This window comes from Syngnathus acus, chromosome 13 (genome assembly GCF_901709675.1).
Source record: "Syngnathus acus chromosome 13, fSynAcu1.2, whole genome shotgun sequence".
Taxonomy (NCBI): domain Eukaryota; kingdom Metazoa; phylum Chordata; class Actinopteri; order Syngnathiformes; family Syngnathidae; genus Syngnathus; species Syngnathus acus.
In genome coordinates this window covers 15,033,282-15,056,347 of record NC_051098.1, presented here as the reverse complement: position 1 = coordinate 15,056,347, position 23,066 = coordinate 15,033,282, and the positions used below count along the sequence as shown (strand labels likewise).

Sequence of the window (23,066 nt, the reverse complement as noted above, 5' to 3'; positions counted from 1 at the left end):
GGATGTATTTCATATGTTGACGATACTTTGAAAGCTGTCACTTGTGCTTCACCGACTTTATCATAGCACATGGATGGAAATCACGCACGCGCGTGTTTTCGTGACCGAAACCAAATATAGACAACGGTGACGCGGTGACACGACAAGAAGCTTGCGTAAGTTTGAGTCATTTTTTTTTCCGTGCAAGGTTTGACAATGCTTTCGGGAATATTAACCAATTTTACCTCAATTACAACATATCAGTGTGACTGTGTCTCAAAAAGTTACCGAATTTATTAACGTACTCCGGGGGCCGGGAACAATTCGCAGTTAATTGCTCTGTTGTCCCCTAGTTGACCTTGATTAAAAGAACTGGAAGCCAAAGACCACTTGGGACTAAACTCGTAAACAGAGCAAATGGAATGCAGTTGACATCTTGATATACTTAAAAAAATCGTATAGTTAGCGGCGTAAAGTGAATTTAATCCTCATAAAACATGAAAATACTGCACAGGCAAAGTATGAAGTAACATTAGACTGTACGTAAAAAGAAGTTTATTAAAACTGAGATATATAATAAATCCACAGGTTGTCTCAAAAAGAACCATACACCTCGTAGCAATAACCTTAACCCGAACCGCTAACGCTAACCTCCACTATTGAATTCCTGAATGTAATTTATGTAACTGATTCATTGCATTGATCCTTTGCTGAGAGGCCAAATGTTTTCCAATGTCGCAGGATGGTCCATTACACACTTTTATTATTTACACCAGATAGCCTCATGCGGCGGGATCACGCAAACAAAAGGACAAAAGAGAAAGCTAAAGCAACGTTTATCCATTAGCGCATTCGAGTAAACATTGAGTCATGTCAAATGCTTGATTTACTGAAAAAATAACAGTGGGAAAATCCAAGATAATCTTGTGACAAAGGTTTTATTGACTGGGCCGCAACAGAATGATCCGATTTACAAGATAGTTTCTCTGTTATTATTCTGTAGACAGCCTCTGGAAAACAACAACCCTCAGTTTGGTTATGCTCTTTAAAAAAAACGTGTTAAATCATAATTCAAAACTTTAGAACGATGAAATATGAGCAAGAAAATGCTCGTTTTTTTGCAATGCCCTGTTGCTAGGCAGAATTTCACGAGCTTAATCATAGCCTCTGTAAAGCATGAACATACATTTTGAAGTACGAGAACGCAATCATGGCTTGTTAGGTAGATGACACTTGTTGGTTATTTAAAACAAGCAGAGAATAATATGGCCACCGAAATCAAAGTCAAAGTCGGCTTTATTGTCAATTTCTTCACAATGATATCATCATCATTGGCATTCAAGTAACCCTGGCAACCATCAGGAACACAGGGGAAGTTTTGCATAAACAATTTTATTCACACCAATGTTCAATTTCGAACAGGGGTCACTCACCTTTTTTTTTAGTGCTGATTAATGCAAAGGACTATACAATTACGAACTAACAATGGATTTTCTTTAATTAATCTTTAATAGTTAATACGTTTGCTCCGCCGTGCTTGACTGCCTTTGAGCACTTCACCGGCTCCGTGGGGGCTTCAAAGTGGAGCATGTGCACCCACCTCACACCTGACTAGACTTGCACCGCATGCGCAAAAGCGCGATGGATCACTTCGGAGATGCTGCCTCTTTTTTTCTTGCCTAGTTGCATGTCATGCTGGTGCAGGTAGTGGAGAGTCTGTCCGTGCGTGTGCGTGTATATGTGCGCGGCTGTGTGTGCGCGCAGTAAGGAAGGCGAGAGAGGCGGGATTTTGCGCCTTTCCAGACTGCGACGAGCGGACCTGCACTTTGCGCCTCCTCCTCCCGAGTGGATTTGATGGATGTTTAACGAACGGATGGGATGCCAGTTTATAGCATCGTCGCAAAATTCCCTGACACGTCCGGTAAGTTGCGCCGATTTGGGTTTCTGTCTATTACGTGTGCGAGGGGGGGGGGGGGGGGGGGGGATCGGCGTGCACGTTGGGTGACACCAGTTTGCACCAGTTGATTCATGTAAAAAATGCCCCACAGGAGTTCACGACGTGCAACAGGAGTGTCACCATGTGTGCTTCAGCGGAGTCCACTTTTGTGTGTTGCTTTGATTTGATGGCACGAGCGAGTCTCCCCGCGCGCAAACTTTTCATCTTTGTTATTTCAAGCGAGGTGGAAATGTCAGATTGAGTATGCTGCTCTATTTTTCAACGGAGAGATTGTGGCACAGGTTTCGGGGGCATATTGAAAGTTTTATAGGACCACAGAGCCACTGTTGGAGTGGGACTCGGTTGGAAGAATTGGGAGGTGGGTAAAGTGTGGCGCGCGGGCGACACGGTGCCCTAAAATTGGTTAATTAAAACGTGTTGGATGTGACTCGATAAGTAGTTCGTTGAGTGTTTGTAAATAACGTGAATGATGCAGTTTATTTTATTGTTTTGAATAATTTGATTGTGAATTTTAATCAAAGATTTGCAAGTAATGGAAATTCGGGCAGCATGGTGGAAATGAAAATGTAAAATATAGTGTATAGTTCAATGTTTCAAATGAGATTCTGTCAGGTGCGAGGGCATGATAAAAGTTTAATAGAGCAGCCGAGCTGTTATTCTCACTGAAATTACAAGGCAAAAGGGGCAGTGGGAATTCTCATAGTGGCGTGCATACTCTTTGGGGTTTGATGGGGGTGCCCAAGATTAAAAGTGCAATGGCAACATTTATGTCGTTTTTGTCCCCCGAAGGTCTTTTTCTCGTAAAATTAACATTTCACTGCACTCAAGGGGTGCACGAGATTAAAAGTGTTTGTGGGTGTGAAAATATATTAAAAGTTTTATAGGGCCACTGAGCTGCTATTCTCGTCGAAATTAGTTGAATGAGCCAGTAGGTATCCCTCAACACCTGCAGCATGGATTAGCATGGGATGCGTCAGCCCCCTAGTGGTGGTTTCAAACATTTCTTTTAAAATTTTCAATTTAATTGAAAAAAAATCACATTATTTTTAAATCAATTTAAATTGACATCCCACACTTTTTTTTTAATTGTAATTTTAATTGTTCTCAATGTTTTTGAAATTTTTTTTGGCTCACAGGTTTTTTCCCCCCAATACATTTTAATGGGCGTCAATGACACATGGCTGTGAAAATGCTATTCTGGTGGAAAAATAAATCTTGAATTTCAATAGTCATTAGTGTGGCAGTGCAGCGATTAAACGTGTTCTAAAACAAATACGTTTTCTCGAGAGTTTGACATTTTAGAACAAAATTCGTATTACTGCGCTCTGGTTATTGGAGTGCACGGGTTCAAAGTGTCAGGGATTGTGAAGATTTATTAAAGGTTTCGTAGGGCTGCAGTCTGCTGAGCTGCGAATTAAAATTCGGCATCCCTCTGAGCGCGGATTCACAAATTGTGATACGCACACTGTTGGGGGTGCGTGCATGATATGATATGATTTAGTCTGCTATGTTAACGCCACATTTACATATTTTTCATCTATATTATTTCAACTTTTGTGGAAATGTCAAATGGACTCGGAAGTTTTCTTTCGAACTCAGATCAGACTTTTTCAATGTTTAATGAGGCTTGGACAGATTCTAGAATTGGTTAGCAGACATCAGAATTTGGTTTCGTCAGAGGAGCCATCTGTCCAAAATCTCTTCCAGGGACTCAAACCTGCGGTCACCCTTTTTTGGTCACAAGCTGCATTCTTGGCCACTTATCCAGAACCTCGCCTGTTTGTGGCGTCCCTCCAGTAATCCGACTCTTTCTTGGGGTTTACCGTATAAAATCGACACCGCTAATGCGACAAACATTGAGTGCCCAAACTTCCCCAAATGTTCTCATTAGCGTTCGTCGGTGGATACGATCCATTTTAGCTACCGGCCACATGTCCCACACAGAATGTGTTATTTTAAGTTAAACTAGGGCACATTCCTGTGCTTATTAGAACACCTCAATTAACCGTATGACATGTTCATGGCTCACATGCATATGGCCTGTAAAACTCTCCGACTGTGTTGTGTGTGCGCGTTTGTTGGGGCGTTTATTTTCTTCCAGGTGTCCCGGTGAATGATGGCTTTAATTTTGAAGGGGTTGCCAAGGTCCCAAGAGACACGGGGAGTGATTATGTTTTGGATATTTTGGGAAAGACGGCCGTAGGAAAGGGAGACGGGGGAGCGTGGAAACTTTGAGGTCTCCTCAAATAAAACCATCAACGCGATAAAACATATTGCCGTAAAGCTTGCTGTTCTCTTCTCTGTGGACTCACTTGTTATGCTTTCCTCTTCATTGATTGGTTGCTTTCACCCAGCGTGCCTCGTTAACATGATTAACTTGACTTGATCGTGGCTCAGTCCGAGACCGGCTTGACCGTTTTTACACTCGTTTTCTCCCCCACTGTCGGACAGCCTGCTAAATTACGTTTGTTACCCTGTTATGGTTTAAACGGGACTAGGTTGAACTTTAAATTGCATGTGAGTACCATTAAATAAGTGGCAAAGGTTTGCTTCCAGGCTATGCACAGCAGACAGCAAAGGTAGGAGATTCACTTGTGTACGCCACACACTTCCAGAGAAGTAATCTTTCTCTTTCTTTTCCTTGTCACCTTAAAAGCAGCACACATCACATTTCGGGCTCACGGGCCTGCGGAGAGGAGCAGGTTGATGGGGCTTGGGAAATTCAGCAGCCACCTCCGCAGGGTTCCTCAAAAAAGTCTTTTGAATGACTCATGACTGACATGGCCATCCATCCATCCATCCATCCATCCATCCATCCATCCATCCATCCATCCATCCATCCATCCATCTCGCTTGGAACAAATTCATTCCATCGTTTAGCATGGAAGGCTTGATTAGATGGCGTTCCACTTTGGAGGTTCCAATGTATACGACTCCTATACACATTTGCCAGCACGGTGACGGCGGATGAGCGAAATGCTCCGATTGGCCCACGAGAGCCATACCGTACATGCCTCAGCTCAGTGTGAGGTAGTCGCCTTTAAACATGATTTAGTGTCTGTCAGTGTCCCACTTGGTTTGCACACCTCCTGCATTCTTGTCTTTCTTTCCGCACATTCCCTCGCCTGGTCTTGTGTTTGTATAAACTTCATTGCATCTGCATTTCATTTCTTGGCACGCAATGAATCAGGATGGAGAAGTGGAACAATGCACGCCGAGGCTGACATCCACACACACACATTTGATTGCAGCGGCGGGACGCCCGGCTGTCACCGCTACGCGTTTTGCCTCCAGACGAGTAAAATCAAGTCAAAAGCATCTGACCTCCGCATCATCCGCCTCCTCGGCGAGGCAGATTGCACAGGATGTTTGAATTCATTTCCTTGTTTGTCTCTCTTTTATTCAACACGAGTGCTGGCGAAAAAAGAAGGACTGAAAAGCTTCCACTCGGGTGCGTGAGGAGTGAAGAGATGCATGCTCAAGTGGCAAATAAACCTCGGTGGTTCGATGGCAGGAGTGGGCGACGGAGGATCTGAGTGACGATCAAGTGATTCCAAAAAACAAATTGGTCCATCCATCTGTTTTTTTTTTTTTTTTTAAACAGCGCTTGACCTCATTAGGGTCGTAGATGACCCCCGAATCCCATCCCAGGTGACTTTTATTGGAAACCTGAACCGAGATTCAGCCCGACTCCAGCGTGAGGCAGACGTGCTAACCGCAAAATTGATCTGTCGCGTAGTCGAACGAAATACGCTACGTTAAGTGTTTGTGTGCGTCTTTGTGTTTGTTCAAAGAAAGCCAAGAGGCTTTGTCCTCTGGTTGTGTGGCACTCTCATCTCAGCCAACACATGGAAAGTGTGTACGGGATCCTCATGACACCGGCTTATCAAAGTATGTGAGAGAGAGAAAGAGAAAAACACCGTGGCTTTGAGGCTCGTGTGTATGTGTGTAAGCAGCGATTGCGTGAGTGCGTGCTGGGGGGATTACAGATTAATTGCCTTCAGAGATACTTTCTTGCTGGTTACATGAACTTTGCAAAGTTCTCACTTTGGCCCCAGAGAGGAAAACAAAGCTGTTTAGTGAGCAGCAGGAGGAAAGTGTCTGCAGTATCTTTCTATTGTTTTCCCACCACTTTCTTTGTTCTTTTTGCCATCAGTGGCCATGAAGTTGAACTGTGACAAATTTGAAAGATTTTTGTTTCTTCACAAGGCTTGTGAAGAAAGAGACACACTGACAAGTAGGGCATAGCTAAATGAAGAGTTTGTCAAAATCTATAGATATAGCTAGCTAGCGATATAGCTGGTGAGCTAGCTAGCGAGGCCAGAATGAATCTATTTATGCACAATCTAACAATGTTTTGTTAAAATAGCATGCGCCGCAAAGTTCACAAGTAATTTGGGTTCTGTTTACTACACTGAGTGAAAAATATGTTTTTTAAGCAATACAATACAGTGTATCGATGACATAAGCAGAAGCTAGCTACAAGCTAGCTAACTCAATTAAAATGAGTTATTGTCAAATTAGCAAATATTTAGGGTTCTGTTAAATGCGTTTATGACTACCTCAGAAATATGTTTCTTAAGCAATACAATACAGTATAATGATGACATAAGCAGACGCTAGCTACTAGCTTTTTTGGAACCAAACTAGCTTGTCAATTAAAACGAGATATTGTCAAATTAGCAATTATTTAGGGTTCTGTTGAATGCGTTTATGACTACCTCAGTCACTGTTTTGGTCCGTTTATTTGGCAGTCTGTCTGTTTGTTCAAGTCAGTTCATGGTATGTGTAATGTGCTCTTCAGGTGATTCCATACAACTGGCAGCAGAAGGTGAAGTACTGACCATGACCGACAACAACACGCCCAAGTCTGCCAAAAAACCTCGCTGGACCTCCCTGGAGGTCGCCCTCATCGCAGTGGTTTCTTTGCTCTTCATCATCGTCGTGGCTCTCGTCATTCTCTTTGCCACTCAGCAGACTGGTGAGTTCCCCGAGTGAGCCAAAATCCATCATCTTCAAACACAAGATGTCCTGCTGAGTGTGCACATTGACAGTGTGAAATCACACATTCCTCCCTTGACATCATCACAGTAAATATTCACCATGATTTCTTCCGTGTTCCCTGTAGTCGAAATCTGCACTACAGCTGACTGCACTCGGTCGGGTAAGCGGTTTGTCTTCTGTCTTGACGTCATACGTGACGAGATAAACGCAGAGCAGATGTCTTCTGAAGTCAACAACTTGTTCTTGACAGAAACATGACGTGAGCTGCTGCTGCTGCGGATCACTGTCCGACTTGTGGTTGACCGATGCTCCCTAAAAACCAATGAAGCTAACAACAAAAAGATTTTCACCACGTGCGTGCGTTTTACGAGTGTATTTGTCTCTGACGGACAAAAAAGAGTCGTTTGTTTTCAAGGCGACTTGTGTATGTTCGTAATTCACCGTACCAGCAGAGCGCGAAACATCGTGTTTGTGTGCCAGGCGCTAAAGAAAAAAGGCCGGTGGTCCACATCTTCTGGTCAAACCCGAAAGACAAATATCAGGCGGCGGGTTCGATGATGTTTGATTTCTGTCCTCGATTTTATTTTTCTGGTATAAACAAAGAAAAATAAGAGGCAAAAGCTTGACCGGTTCTGAAAGAGAAAACAAATCAAGCGTATTTACCCTGTCAGATGATGTTTAGCTAACGCTAGCTCTTCAAATACAACCTGAGCACATTTTGGGATGTTTTGGTTCCATCTGCTTTAGAAAAGACGAATGGAGCGCCATCGATTCATCCGAGTTATGAAATTCCTCATGTAAAAGACCCATTGATAGATTTTCTCTTTGCGGCGCAGCGGCTCGGCTGATTGAGAACATGGACGCCGCCGTGGACCCTTGCGACAACTTCTACCAATACGCCTGCGGGGGATGGCTGAAAAAAAACATTATCCCCGAGACCAGCTCGAGATACAGCACCTTTGGCATCCTGCAAGATGAATTGGCGGTCGTTCTCAAAGGTCAGCGTCTGTTCACGCACACACACACACACACATAAAGGCCACAATACAAATCATGGCGTCCTTTCTCCTTAATGACGAACAGTGAAAAACAGTGTTTTGCTTATCGATGAGCCATTCATGGATTTTCTATCGTGCTTGTCCTCATTAGGAGCCAAATTTAATACAAAGTACTGATTCTATTCTTAAATTAATGTTGTGTATACTGTGTGTAATATGGATTGATTGCGCAACTGGACGTTATAGTGAAAATGATCTGTAGTTATTATCTGACTTAAATGATCTGACTTCCTGCTTTTATCCTGTATGGCTCAAGTGACAACATTTCTGCTCTCAAGTGGCATAATAGGATGTGCGTCATGGCAGCGTAAATGGAAAAGAAAAAAAAAACATGGAATAGGATATATTTTCAGGCCCCCCTTCCAAACGTGGAAAAAAAATATCTGCGACGTTTCGTATAGAAACTTGCTGGTGATTTCGAAACTTTAGCTTCCAAGTCACAAATGGAATATCAATTGGGATGAGGAGTGGACTCATTTTGTCAATTAAAGTGTATGTTAATTCAGGAAGCGAAACTGGGTAGCCGTCACAAATGCCGGGAGAGTTGATCTGATCCGCTGAGGGAGCTCCGCCGCGTGTCTTCAGCGTGGCTGCGGATACAAACGAGCTTGTGTTACATTCTTTCTCACCTTACGACGCGCAATACTTGTAAGTGAGAGGGTCCTTCCGCAGGCATCGAGGTCACCGCTGTCAATTTGCAGTCGGTGTGGAGCCAACTGCCTGAAGGACGACCCCGACCCCCCTCAACTGAAGCTTCCAGTCGGATTAATTTCTGCCCGTGTTGAAATTCCGATCAAAATGCACACAATCAACAGAAACACTTTGCGGTTAATGCAGTTAATAATTCCAACGTGGCCATTTCCTTAACAGTTAATAACAGCTTTACGTTAGTTCGGCTTTCGATTAGATTGCAGTTTCTCTGCGAGAGGACAAGTAGCAATTGGCAGCTCCCCGGTCGGGTATATGATGACGGGATGAATTCCAGAGGGGTCTAAAATTTCAAGACACACATAATTAAACGCGTTCCGACGCGGTTAGCGTTTTAGCATTAGCATTCCGAAGCCGAAATGTCGTTAGCGTCATTACCGCGGCTGGCATCAATTTGAGTTGCAGACTTGTAACTTGCTTGGCTAAAACTTAAATAAAAACAACAACACCTTCAAGCATCCGCTAAGCAAAAAAAATGGCATGAAAAGCCTACAAGAACAGCTAATGTTTATTAGCGATGAATCAAATTGTTAACTCTGACTTCAGTGGTAGGCGACGAACGGCTACGGAAGGCCTCGTAACTATCACTTGTGAAATCATTCCGTTTACGCTCTGCTTAAGGCGGAAGGAAAAGGCAAAGCGTGTCTCGTTGCACTTTATCTTTACAATCTGGACAGCCCGGAGGGGGACACATTATCGAAAACACTAACGTGTGCGGTATTTTACCGATTGGACATCTATACGTATAAACATCCGTACTAAAAATCTCTCTCTGGTAGTATTTGAGTGTTGCGTAGCGTTAATGTCTTCCACGGACGAAACTGAATGAATAGTTCAGTGCATCTTCTAAAGTCAAATTGGATTTTCTGGCGAAAATACGATATTGGAAGTTGCCCAAAAGCTGTTAAAGTGACAATACGTGGACTCGAATAATAAAACTTGCTGGACAGTAACAAGTGTTTTTGAGTTACGGAACAAATTAAACCCGCATCTCAAGTCAGCGCTGCGTATTGAAACCCCCCAAAAAAATGTAATTCCGCAGCTCAACATAATATTGATTATGCAGACAATTTTAATGCTTCCGTCCTTTTTCCTCACAGGGCGCTTTTAGCGATAAAAGGGCATATTGAATATTTGTAAAGCGTCATTAGTGAAGCGCTCAAATGAAATTCCGGCTTCTGCTTCCCGTCACTAATTTGCCGCGGGACGAGATGTAACGGCTCCAAAGGCCGGTCTGTTCACTGTAGTAAATATGTACAAATGGCCAGCATTATCTCGTTAAGCGTTTTGTTTTCATAACAAACAAATATAATCTGTTGCTCTTTCCCGCTTGGCTGGCCTGACATGCAAAATCACACACGAGCAAAATAAACATTGCTCAACGTCTCGTTCGAGTAATCTTGGTTACGCATTTATTGCTTGATGTATTTTTTCATATTTGCTGTCAGCCTGAAAAGAAATAAAACCAGGGGGAAGGGATATAAAAAAAAAAAAAAAAACAGACTCACAGCAGCTCTGTCGAAATCCCGTATTGTATTTCGAGCATACAAGGGGGCTCATCAGCGGCCGAAAGCCACATCACAAGCATCGTTCCGTCACGCCGTCGGCCTCGACAGACGTGATCTATACACACACATGTTCGTGTTTATTTTTGCTTGTGGAAGTTGGCAACAAAAGCTGTTTTCAAGTCCAATTCGAGCATGTCCGTCAACAAATAGAGGATTCCCTTCTGAACGCTTCACAAATGCTTGAAAAATTCATTTGTTGAGAAGTTTATGGAGATTTATGAGCGTGACCCCGTTTGCTTGCCAAGTGGTGAGCCCACCTTGCTCCTTTGCTAGCAATCAATGGGCGGGGCTCGTTGTAAAACACTAGTTGTTTATTAATGATTTATGAATTAATTAGAATGTGGTGGTTAATAATTCCGTCACATAAGCTTTCTTGTAAAATAGATAATCATGGTATAAATACTTAGCTTGATGACCCTTATTATGATGATACGTCTTTATTAGTTAAATGTTTATTTATGATGGAATAACGGAATATAATGCATTATCAATAATATTTTATCGAGGATCAATAAACACAATTAAGCAAATTTAATTGTAGTATTGATAGTCATAATGTGTCCAAATGAAGTATTTACTGCTTGGAAGAGCACAAAGTGGTAAATGTAACGGGCGGGGTGATGAAGGGGCGGAGTCTAATTTATCAGCTGGAAAATGGAATCATTTTCATCTCGTTAGAGTAACGATACTGTGGAAAATTAACTTTTTTTTATTGCTTACATGAGGACTCAGCTCTGGAATAAATAGCAGAAAAAGTAACCCCATGAAAATATCTATAATTGAATATAAAATGTCCAAAAAGTAAATGTGTCTTTCCAAAGCAACATCATTTGAAACCAATCTTAAAATCTTAGTCTTAAAAAAAGTATATAATAATTATATTTTGGAAAAAATATTACTCTCCATATCGTCCACTACACTGTAAAAAAAAAAAAAACTTTATAAGGAACCTAGGAACTCTTCTAAAAATGTGTGATATTTCTCTTTTAGTGAGGGCTGTCAAAGCGTACGTCATCGTTTATGTTTCGATGTCAAACTCAAGCGCCCTCGGCGATATCCGGCGTGCCACGTCGTTGTATGAGCCTGGAAATAATTCCATGTTGATGCCGGCAAATATTGCTTTAGTGGCATATTTTTTACAGGCTCATATATAACCTTCGCTCGCGGCCTTTCAGTCGACACTCTACTGGCTACAATACAGAACATTTTATAACCAGGCCAACGTTCCAAAATCAATGTTTTCCTCTTTGCCGTGAATACAAAACAACGACAAGCCAGTTGAAATAAATCCGCATTTCAGGTCTCGGGTGTGCCGTCACTTTGACACTGAGCAGCCATTTTACCAAACACGTCTGACAAGACACGTAACAGCGACATAAGTTTACGGATGATGATCGCCGAGGGTTCGATGATAATTGCCCGCGACATCAACTATTTATGCTGTGAAGGAGCTGATGCACTTTAATGAGCTGTTGTGCTGACAAATATTTTAAGGAAGTGGAAGACGTATTGTGCATGTTTGAATTTAAAACAGTTCCTAGTTAGGACTGTGACTTTCTTGTTTTTGACAAAATACCCCAAGGATCAAGAATTATATACAGGGATACACCCTCCAAAAAATATTATTTTTTTTCCCCTCCCATTGAAATGAATGGAAATACCGCAGCTCTTCTCAGCTCATCAGTACAGCACTAAGCTAATTAGCGTTAGCATGAATGTCCAATACACGGAACTCAATGCAGGTCTGCTTACCTTTTGTTATTGGTATGATGCAGGTGTTTATCGAAAGCAGCTCTGGATCTCCGTCCAGCCAAGCTAATCATATAATTTGGTTTAATATGCATTACTAGTAAAGGTCGGCGGGAACTCAGGCGGGCGTGATTTAAGATCATCAAGGTTAATCCGACTCGTGAGCTATTTAAACGCTTTGCTTCAAGCAGACAGGATGCCTTAAACAAACGTAAAATCCATTCTCCGATAAAAGCGCGCCCTTAAGTGTAAGACGTACGCGTGGCGTGTTTGAGTTATAGCCTCGCTGTAGTTAAACACTTGCGCCAAAGCAGTCGCTAATCCGATCGCGCACGCCACGGCGTGCCCTTTAGCTGCGAGCGCCCCGCCAAAGGCTCTCTCTTCATTAACATTTAACCGGCACATAAATAGTGCAAATGAAAATGGAATGAGTCCACCGGAGGCTTGCAAACGTCAAGCAAAAAAGCAAATAATTAACCTTTTGATTGGATATTGAATTCAATTTAGAGTGTTTTCACTGGCAGCTAAGGCAAATGAGGGCAGAGTGGATAAATGAAACACTTTTAGAGACCGTGTTTGGATGTAGCTTCGACCCATTTTCTCGTCTGCTTTCCCGCAAACCGGAGATGTCGACGGTTTCGCATTGAAGCGGCCTCAATGTGACACAAATTATTTTCTGTTCTGTCCCGTCACTTGGCTGTGTCATTGATGGGATGTTGATTTATGTTTAAGAGCCTTCTGCTTGCTTCAAGATGTTTTTTTTTTCGTAAAACATGAGATATTACGATGGACTGTAACTACTCAAATCAAATCTGTAGGTTCATAGAGTATAAATAAAGACATTTTAAAACAATGGTAGTTTTTTTGTTTGTTTAAGAGCGCTTGCCAAGTAAAAATTTTATGTTTGTTTCTTGTTTTGTAGGTGTTCTTGAAAAAAATGTGGAGGATGAAGCGGAAGCTCTCAGCAAGGCAAAGACCCTCTACAAGTCCTGCACCAATGACAGTGAGTGAAATAAATAAAATAAATAAAATAAATAAAATAAATAAAATAAATAAAATAAAATAAAATAAAATAAAATAAAATAAAATAAAATAAAATAAATAAATTGTCCATGGAAAATGACCCCTGGATGATGAAGTGTTTTTTCCAAAGGTCTAACGGAGCAAAAGGGAGGTAGTCCTTTGTTCATGACGCTGCCTGATGTCTTTGAGTGGCCCATGGCTGCGGACAATTGGGACTCCGACTATGGTGAAGTACTCCTTCTCGTTTTGTTTTTGTACTATCCACACATTCTTATTGAGTCTCTTCCGGCAGGTAAAACATGGCGGGTGGAGGATGTCATAGCTAAGTTGAATGTGAAATATCAAAATATTCTCCTGGTGTCCATGTACGTCGACGTTGATGAACGGGACTCCAAATCACACATCATTCATGTACGTGTGAAATAACTCAAGCAAACATTCAAATATCGTCCACTGAAAATGTTTTCTCTTTGGCAGTTTGAGCAGCAGCACAGTCTGGGCGTCTGGTCCAAAAGTGACCATGCTTGTAATGGATCGAACGAAGAAGTGGGTGGAATGTTTTTGTTTGGTTTTATCGTGTTGTCCACTGATACGTAACAAAATCAGCTCTGAAGCATATAACTAACTGCCAGCAGTATTCGGGCTCATCTCACTTCAGAGAAGCAATCGACCGGATTCACAGCTTGCCACCGGCCGTGTGTTTGTTCTGTGTGTAACGCACGCAGCGCGATCGCCGCCTGGTCCGTGACGGTTGAACTTAAACAACTGACAGCCCTCGTTCACTCTCGCTTGTCTCGTTTGATCGTGATCGCTCGACAGGCGTGCCGGCTCTACGAGCTCTTTGCGATTGACCTGGTGAAGCTGATCCGGACGGACCGAGGTCTGTCCGTCAACGAGACGCTGATCAGAGAGGAAGTGGCGCGGGTAATGGAGCTGGAGCGGGGCATTGCCGAGGTAAGCACGTTACTCACAGTCTTGGCGCTAAGATGTAGAACGTCATCTTAGACTGGAGCAGGAGCGTCGTAACATTTACAATCAACAGCACGTTTCTCAAAGTAGGTTTGGTTCTTTCCCATCGGGTTAGCAGGTACATTGGAATCTTGCTAGCGGATTTTATTGGTGAGGGCTGGAACGGATTAATAGCATTTCCGTTCATTTCAATGGGGGAAAGTGTTTTGAGTGGCAAGAGGGCTCAAATTAAAAACAACTTTAACTCAGATCTCAACACCGTCACACACTCTTCACCTGCCGACCAACACACGGCCGACATCCACAAAGCCATCTCGACTGCTGTGCAGACTCTGACATTTACAGAACTCAAAGGCGCCAGAGATGTTTGTTGTTCCTGGAACGGCACTCCGGCTAAGCTCACGGTTCAGAGAGACCGGGGGGTGGATAAATGGAGAAATGAGTTGACTCTTAACCTCTTTCTTTTCTTCTCCAAGGCTAACGATTCCCCGAGTGTCTCTAACGATCGAGAGTTGCGTTATAACCGGATGGAACTTGGAGATCTCAACGCCAATTTCACCCTCGAAGTGGAATCAAGGGTAAACCGTCGGGAACTCTCCTCTCCTACACCTTCCCGTCCTCGTGCTAATATATTCTGTTTTTGTCCCGAAGCCATTCAACTGGAGTTATTTCACCGCCCAGATAATGAATACAGTCAACATCACCGTCACAGACACAGAGGAGGTGATAAACTTGAGCCCCAACTATTTCAAAAAGCTCAACCCACTCCTGGCCAAATATTCAAAGAGGTACGCGACTCGTAATAAACACGGCTCACGCATATTTGCGGCTCTCGCGAGGGTTATCGATCGATCCGATCGATCCGTCACGTTTTCTGAAGGCCTTCCCTCGTCGTCTCCTCACAGGGACGTGCAGAACTACTTGATGTGGCGTTTCGCTTCAGGGATGGTGGATCACCTGAGCAAAGCGTACAGGGATACGGCCAAAGCCTTCAAAAAAGTACGGCCCGGGATGTTGATAGACAAATTGGTCACGAATGGTTTCGCGTATCAAACGGACGTGTTGTGTTTCTTCGTAGGCGATGCACGGCGCGACGGCGGAGGAACCGGTGTGGCGTCAGTGCGCTGTGTTTGTCAGCAGTGCCATGTACAATGCCGTCGGGCGCCTCTACGTGCAGGAGGCCTTCTCTGATAACAGCAAAAAGATGGTCAGTCCATTTTTGGTTTCTTTCAGTCCATTTCACGTTTGAGTAAATTCCATTCAACATCTACGGCAGGGGTGTCAAACTCATTTTTTTGGCGGGCCGCATTGTAGTCAGGCCATTATGACTGTCAACCCAAATAAATGTATGAGCACCTCATATTATATACAGTAAAAGCTACAAAACAAACTGACAAATAACTCATTTTAAAATCAGACGAGTAAAAACTGGTCAAATATTTTAAAAAAAAGATACTATTAAAAGTGAAGACAATTTGCAATTCTAGTAATGACACACGAATTTGATGCACAATTTGTCTTCGCGGGCCACATAAAATGATGTGGCGGGCCGTATCTGGCCCCCGGGCCTTGAGTTTGACACCTGTGATCTACGGGTATAAATTAATGTTTTAAGATACGGTTGGGTTGTTTCAAACCAGATTCAGGGTTTTGAGCATGGGTTAGGTTGTCAGGCCAGAATTTTAACCCTGGGTTAGAGTTTAAGATTTCAAATTGGAGTTTCAAGCATTCCAAATTCGGATTTAAGGACAGTTTTGGGGTTTCAAATTAGGGTTTGACGCCAGTTTTAGGTTATCAAGATAACATTTCTAACAATACTAAGTCTTAAAAGTTGTCTCAACCCTTGATAAAAATACAACCTGTAAAAAATAGCATATAGAGAAGAATTATAGGGAAACAATAAAAAGTTCCAGAATTGTTGACGTAGTAAAGCAGCAGCGCTCTTAAATGACACCCACGGTATTGTGAGTTTCACCTCACAGTGAGTCACTCGGGAAATAAATCTTTGTCGGCCATTGTGTTTTGAGGCTGCAGTCTATTTACCAGCATATGGTCGTACAACTCGAGAAGACACACAAATACGAACACGCAGGCTGCGTTCCTCATGCGAGAGCGGGATATGACATCGAGATTTACGGTGTGTGTCATTTTTGAGGAATGTGCAAGAACGCACCCACCCAAAAGCACTGAGTGAGATGATTTAAAACGCCGGGTGCTGATGGCTGTTTGATGCCCTGGATCACTATTTTAAGATCTATTTTAACCTGCTGACCCAATTATATAATAATGAGAGAAATTACTTTAATTGTTACTAAACGGTGTGTCGTAGCTTTGCGTTTCCATGTGACAAATCCATGACCCCGTTGACTCGTTTGTCTTCCGGCCCAAGATGGAGGAGATGATTAAAGATATCCGAGATGTCTTTATCAGTAACCTCAAGGAACTGACCTGGATGGATGCAGTCACCAAAAAAGCAGCAGAGGAAAAGGTAGCGGAAACAGCTCCTTTATCCATTTGGACGTTGGAATGAGTGAAGGATCATTTGAAAAATTGGTTCCTCTTCTCAGGTTCGCGCTATCCGGGAACAAATCGGCTACTCTGACAACATCATGGACGATAACTACCTCAACGACGAGTACAAAGACGTGAGTGTCCGCCAAATTTTTCAGACTGATGTAAGGTGATACACGATGGCTTTATCGTGGCTGAACATCTCATTTTTGAAATGTTTCGTAACTGGCTTGTGTGTTGGCGTTAGCTCAACTACAGCGTAGACGAGTTCTTTGAAAACATCGTGCACACCACGGCCTACAACAAGAAGAAAATTCTGCAGAAACTCAGAGTGCAAGTCAACAAAGATGAGTAAGACTGAAAAAATGATGTATGTTTTAAATGGAAAGTAAGCACAAAGAAAGAAAACCTTTGCCACGACAAAAAACATGACGAGACCGAACCACAACGCAACATAGACTGATAGAAACCACAAAACTGAATACAAACAAATGACCGAGACAACCAGGCACACCTGGATAAGACACAGGTGTGTCTGGGAGGCGCTGATTGAGAACAGGTAAAGACCCAAATCAAACTCACAGCCAATCCATGAAAAGTAGACGTAGGAAAACATGACATTAAAATGAAATGGAACAAAACCAACCAAAAACTGACCAAAAAAAAAAACATTTTTTATTCTAATAAATCTTGTGCTCGTCTTCAGGTGGGTGTCAGGAGCAGCTGTCATTAACGCCTTCTACTCGTGGAGAAAAAACATCATAAGTATTCCACATACGCTATGCCACTTTCACAATGTGGATATCAAAAGTCTGCACACCCGCTTTAGATTTTTTGCTGACAAAAAATGTGACCATGAGAAATGAAAAATATGAGACCAAAATAAATCATCTCAAATCCTTTTCCACCAATGATCTGACATGTGTTCAACTCAAGTGGAAAAAAAATATCAGATAGTGGTTGCACAAATGTGCACACCCTCTCACAAGTGGAATCCAAAATTAACCTATCACACAATTTAAAGTGTCTCCGTTTAACCCCAAATAAATTGTAACCGGTCTAGTCGGCTTCTCCTGGTCTTAATCAGTGCAGACTTTTTCGATCCGCTGAACCACAATTCATCTTGTCCATGTTGTTACTCGAAGCAGGTCTGCAAATCTTTCTGTCTCCTCTCTTCCGTTAGTATTCCCCGCCGGTATCCTGCAGCCGCCGTTCTTCAGTAAAGGCCAGGCCAAATCTCTCAACTACGGAGGAATCGGCATGGTCATCGGCCACGAGGTCATGCACGGTTTTGACAACATCGGTAGGTTGCTAACTTAGTCTAAATAATCCCTTCCCTGTTTCGTCATACCAACCGGGCACCCGGCTACGTGACCTTGCGGGTCTCGAGGTCAGACGGCAGGAAACATGCGTGTATGTGTGAACTCGTGAACGATTGAGAAGCAGCAAAGCTAATATTTAAACATGGTTAAAAGTAAAATCAATGGCAGGTAAACCGATGAATTTTCAGGGGCTCTTTGGTTTGCGCCTGAGTTGCCATGGCGATGAGGGATGTAAGGCTAACTACCACTGTAGGCCAACTTATATTTACAATTTTGGGAAAAAATGGAAGTGCAGAGATCATCGAGGGTGTCACCGCAGAGACTTGTTTATCGTGTTCCTAATCGGAAAAAAACTCATCTATCAGGACTCCCGTAAACCAAAAACCCCCTTTTAGTATTCCAATAAATAATAAAATATAAAAATGACAAGAGACCATTCCGCATTTGGAAGCGCATTAATGCTCTTTGGATTTCAGTCAACCCCTGACGTTTTTTTTTTTCATTTATTTATCAAAGTGATGTATTTGCTGTTTTTCAAGGCCGTAAATACGATAAAGACGGCGACCTGAAAGACTGGTGGACGGAGGACTCGGCTCAAAGGTTCTTGGAGCTCTCAGCGTGCATCGTGGAGCAGTACGCCAACTTCTCTTGGGACCTGGCCAACGGACTCAACGTACGGTATCCCGAAAAGTCGTACCTTCTCCCGTTTATTTCACACATCTGTCACTTCGGCTCATCTCCTCCCTGCCTCACGGACGCTTTCATATTTTCCCTCTGTTGACAGATTGCAAACTCCCCCGCGGTACTTATTTATTTTCCCCCAGGCACCGTTTCCTTTTCAAACCGTTTCTTCCATTCTGAAGAAAGAGATTTGTTTGGTGTGTGCTGGATTGCTGTTTACGCTGCGATCTCTTTGTTGTCCCTTTTTCTAGCTAAAAGGTAACAACACCCTGGGGGAGAACATTGCTGATAACGGAGGAGTACGACAGGCCTATCAGGTAATGAGCCCGGAAGCAACGTTTGGGACACAACTGTCTTCTCTTGCCAATATTAACTGGAGAAGTCTGACTGACAAGTAGAGCTTGTCAATTATTCTGTTGTTCGGCGCCCAAAATTAGATTCACATTTTCATATATTGACACAAACAGCGACGTGTCTTGTGTGTTTGCAGGCCTATCAGAACTACGTGAAGAAACACGGTGAGGAACCACGGCTGCCAGGGCTCGACCTTAATCACGATCAACTCTTCTTCCTCAACTTTGCTCAGGTAGTAGACAATTATTTGCCAGATGAATGATTAGATAAATAATAAGACGTTGAGAATGCCGTCCATTGTGTGGAGTTGATTAGCTTGCGGTCTGAAGGATAACAACTTGATTTGTGCTTCAAATATCAAATCAATTATAATCGCCGTTAGGTGTGGTGTGGAACGCGGCGACGGGAAGACGCTTTGAGTTCCATCCAAGTCGATCAGCACAGTCCGGGAAAATTCAGGTAGGGGCTTCAAGGTTATTGAAATCGACCAAAACTAGCTAAAATTGCTAAGGAAGTTAAACGATTCGTTTTTTTAATATAATAGAACAGAAACTACATGTTCTGTTTTTGATCTGATTTGCTTGTCAGGGTGCTGGGGTCCCTCCAGAACTTCCCAGAGTTCGCCAAGGTGTACGGCTGCAACCAAAGCAGCTACATGGTATCGGACAAGGTGTGCCGCGTGTGGTGATCCGCGACGGGCCCGTGTGGACTTCCGCGTACCGTCGGTCCTCGGACTTCACGTAGGAAGTGGAATCTCCTCCATCTGGCCGAGGCGGGGCCGCCGTACCGTACGCGCACTTCCTCGGAGAACAGCAACGTTGACTGTAAAGCTCCCCAAACAGATGGAACACCGTCACCTCTGTGTTTCATCAAATGATCCTAACTGGATACAGCCAATAATAAGTCTTTGTTTTATTGTTTTTCTTTTTTTTTTCATGTTCTGTACTGCACAAGGGTTAATGTACTCCAACCCACTGGCTTATAAATACACCAAACGCCCACAGAAGAGGGCTGAAACCACTGTGCTGTTATGTAGGACTGTCTTCAGCCTTCATCTTATCTCTCCATACGTCCCGCTGAGCTAAATGATTACAGATCAGGCAATTATTTTTTGCAACAAACATGTTCGTTGTGATTTACTCTCACTGAATTGTTTCCTGCAGGTCTGATGTTTATTCCGTCAAGTACTTTCACTTCGTTCTTTTTTTAGATCCTCTTCGAGATGACAATCAACACGCTCGGTTCCATTTGTGGCTTTGTCACGGCTGCCTGTTTGTTTGTCACGCCAATCGCAATGCCTTACATGACCTGTGGTGCCGCTCTTAGGGATTGATCAGCGGTTACGTTCTAAAGTTACGTACTAAACTAGAGGGAGGGTTAGGGCTGTGGTTTAGAGATAGGACATTTGTGGTCAGGGTTCGGGATTGTGGTTTGGCAGTTCGGCTCGGTGGTTGGAGTGAGTCACTTGATTTTGAGGAATTCGCTGCAGGGGTTAAATTAGGGTTAGCGGTTAGGGTTATTACGTTTTATGACATTCGGTGTATTTGTGTATGCAGAAGAGTGTAAGGAAATTTGCGCAATGGGTTGGCCAAGTCCGGTTTTAAGGAACCGCTGTCCTGGCTGTTTTCCAGGTCGCCCTACTGCAGCACACCCGATTCAAATAATCACCTCATCAGCAAGCTGGGTAGAACCTTAATAATGATCCGGATGGTTTGAATCAGGCGTGTGAAGAAGGGAAACTTGCCTACCCATATCTCTTTCATCATATGGAACATGGTACTAAACTTTAAGAGCATTTGCTATTTTTCAAGTTGAAAAAAGCTCCTCGGTTTGTTTTTGGGGGGTTGTTGTTGCCTCGGTCACAATATTAGGTACACTCGCACAGTGTAAGAGGATCGCGTATGAGCTGACAGAGCATTATAATCTTTGTAAAACTTGTGTCTGACTTTGTAGGGGTGGCAAATATTTTAAAAAAAAGTGGGGGAGCTTTATTTTGTACTTTGGAGGGGGCAAAAATTAGAATCCTGTATTTGTTGGATTTTCAGTCTGTGTGTCCGTTGGCATCGCTTGTAAGGTGCATGCCGTTATTTGTGGAAGGTTATGCTCTTGAAGGACTTTTCTTATTCACATGTAACTGCAGGCGGCAATAAAAAAAGTCCTTTGCCTTTTGTATAGAAATCATTCTCGGCATCTCGCTGTTTTCCTATTATCCGTTCACAATCGTTTGTGTCAATCATTCGCTCGGGCTTTCTTTGGCTCGGCCGCGCCTTAGCCATAGAAAGACAAATATACCTCACTTGCCTGTATTTTGATATTTTATCGTAAGATAATCATCTTGAAAAGCATTTTCTTCCCCTTTCAAAATAAAACATTTGGATGACTGCGGACGGGGGGGCTATTCCTACTGTGGATGTGCAAACATGTGAACTTGGCCTCCTTTCAAAAGAAAATAACTCAAAAGGCATGAAAATGATAAATGTTCCACTGCTGCATTTTAGAGTGATAGCCAGCAGATGTTTCCTTTTGGTCACTGCCTAAAGAAAAATTCATCCATCCATCTGGAATGAAGTGCTTCTTGCGACTGGATGTTGAAAATGACATGAGAGTCAAAAATGGTCATCAACGCAAAAGCTGCTGATAAAACCATATCCGTGACATCATCGCTGGCTCCGCCCAGGGCCGTAGCTAGTCGTTTTGTGTTGCGGGGCAAACACACCCAAAATTACAATACCTACCGTGCATACTAGCTACCATACATTGGCGGTATTCATCTCATCTGTTCATCAGTCGCAATCACGAATGGTGACCTCTTGTCGTGAGTGTGTAGAGGCCAACCACTGTGAAGGGTTCGCACTACCCACGCGATCCTGCTGTCATGACACACACAAACACACAAGTTACAACATCACAGCACCTCGGCATGTCCCTGTAAAAGAACCCACTTCTTACACATGCGGCCCATGTATGTGTTTGTGAGTCGTCCAGAAGGCAATCATCGCTTCGTTGTGTGCATTTAGCGCACATGTACGTACACCGACCTACACACACTCACACAGAAGCTAATAATACACGCAAGGTTGTAATTCTCCTGAGTGCTACATGTGAGATGAAACCACACTGACGTACTCTTGACACAAAGTGGAGTGCTCTCACTGTCAAAGGCTGCTGACAAACACAAGTTCTGCCTTTGTGTCTCTTTGCAGCCACACAGTTATCTATCTATCTATCTATCTATCTATCTATCTATCTATCTATCTATCTATCTATCTATCTATCTATCTATCTATCTATCTATCTATCTATCTATCTATCTATATCCATTCATTTGAATTTACTCAACTTCACTCAATTAAATAGAAAACATGGTTTGCGTCTATCTATCTATCTATCTATCTATTTATCTATCTATCTATCTATCTATCTATCTATCTATCTATCTATCTATCTATCTATCTATCTATCTATCTATCTATCTATCTATCTATCTATCTATCTATGGGTTGGTTTGCGTCTATCCATCCATCCATCCATCCATCCATCCATCCATCCATCCATCCATCTATCTATCTATCTATCTATCTATCTATCTATCTATCTATCTATGGGTTGGTTTGCGTCTATCCATCCATCCATCCATCCATCCATCCATCTATCTATCTATCTATCTATCTATCTATCTATCTATCTATCTATCTATGGGTTGGTTTGCGTCTATCCATCCATCCATCCATCCATCCATCCATCCATCCATCCATCCATCTATCTATCTATCTATCTATCTATCTATCTATCTATCTATCTATCTATCTATCTATCTATCTATCTATCTATCTATCCATCCATCCAACCATTTGCATTTACTCAACTTCACGCAATTAAATAGAAAACACGGTTTGCGTTGTTCAACTCATTTCCAGAAAGTTACAGCAGCTGAATTATTTTAAAGTCCATTTCCTGTTTTGATCCCGTCATACATGTTAGCAAATCTGATGCGTCATATTTGAGAATATTTGTGGATGGGGTAACGCGCAAACATCTGTCATTAATCTATGAGCGAGTGACCCGGTAAAGCATGCAAGTCTAATTATCGTCTTTAATCGAATCCCTGGCAGGAAGTTGTGAACATACGGCAGCTTATCGTCGAATGTTCTGCCTACTTTTTATTTTGATGATGTTATTACTG

General features: G+C 42.7%; 1 protein-coding gene across 2 annotated transcripts; it reads left to right on the top strand.

Annotated features, from left to right (window-relative positions):
* The first annotated feature begins 65 nt into the window (after positions 1-65).
* LOC119132522 (neprilysin-like) lies at positions 66-21,268 on the top strand. 2 transcript variants are annotated; one of them, XM_037267876.1, is made up of 23 exons: positions 66-155; positions 6,741-6,917; positions 7,065-7,100; positions 7,777-7,938; positions 12,946-13,026; positions 13,177-13,272; positions 13,339-13,457; positions 13,524-13,592; positions 13,866-14,000; positions 14,492-14,593; positions 14,667-14,803; positions 14,921-15,014; positions 15,094-15,222; positions 16,405-16,503; positions 16,583-16,660; positions 16,774-16,877; positions 17,233-17,291; positions 17,710-17,829; positions 18,388-18,521; positions 18,781-18,846; positions 19,020-19,115; positions 19,266-19,342; positions 19,472-21,268. In XM_037267876.1, exons 2-23 carry the CDS (start codon positions 6,782-6,784, stop codon positions 19,569-19,571), a joined length of 2,229 nt encoding a protein of 742 aa, XP_037123771.1. In that variant the 5' UTR covers positions 66-155; positions 6,741-6,781; the 3' UTR covers positions 19,572-21,268. The 2 variants fall into 2 exon arrangements, with proteins under 2 accessions (XP_037123771.1, XP_037123770.1); XM_037267875.1 differs by lacking the exon at positions 66-155 and adding an exon at positions 1,625-1,900.
* Positions 21,269-23,066: the final 1,798 nt, after the last annotated feature.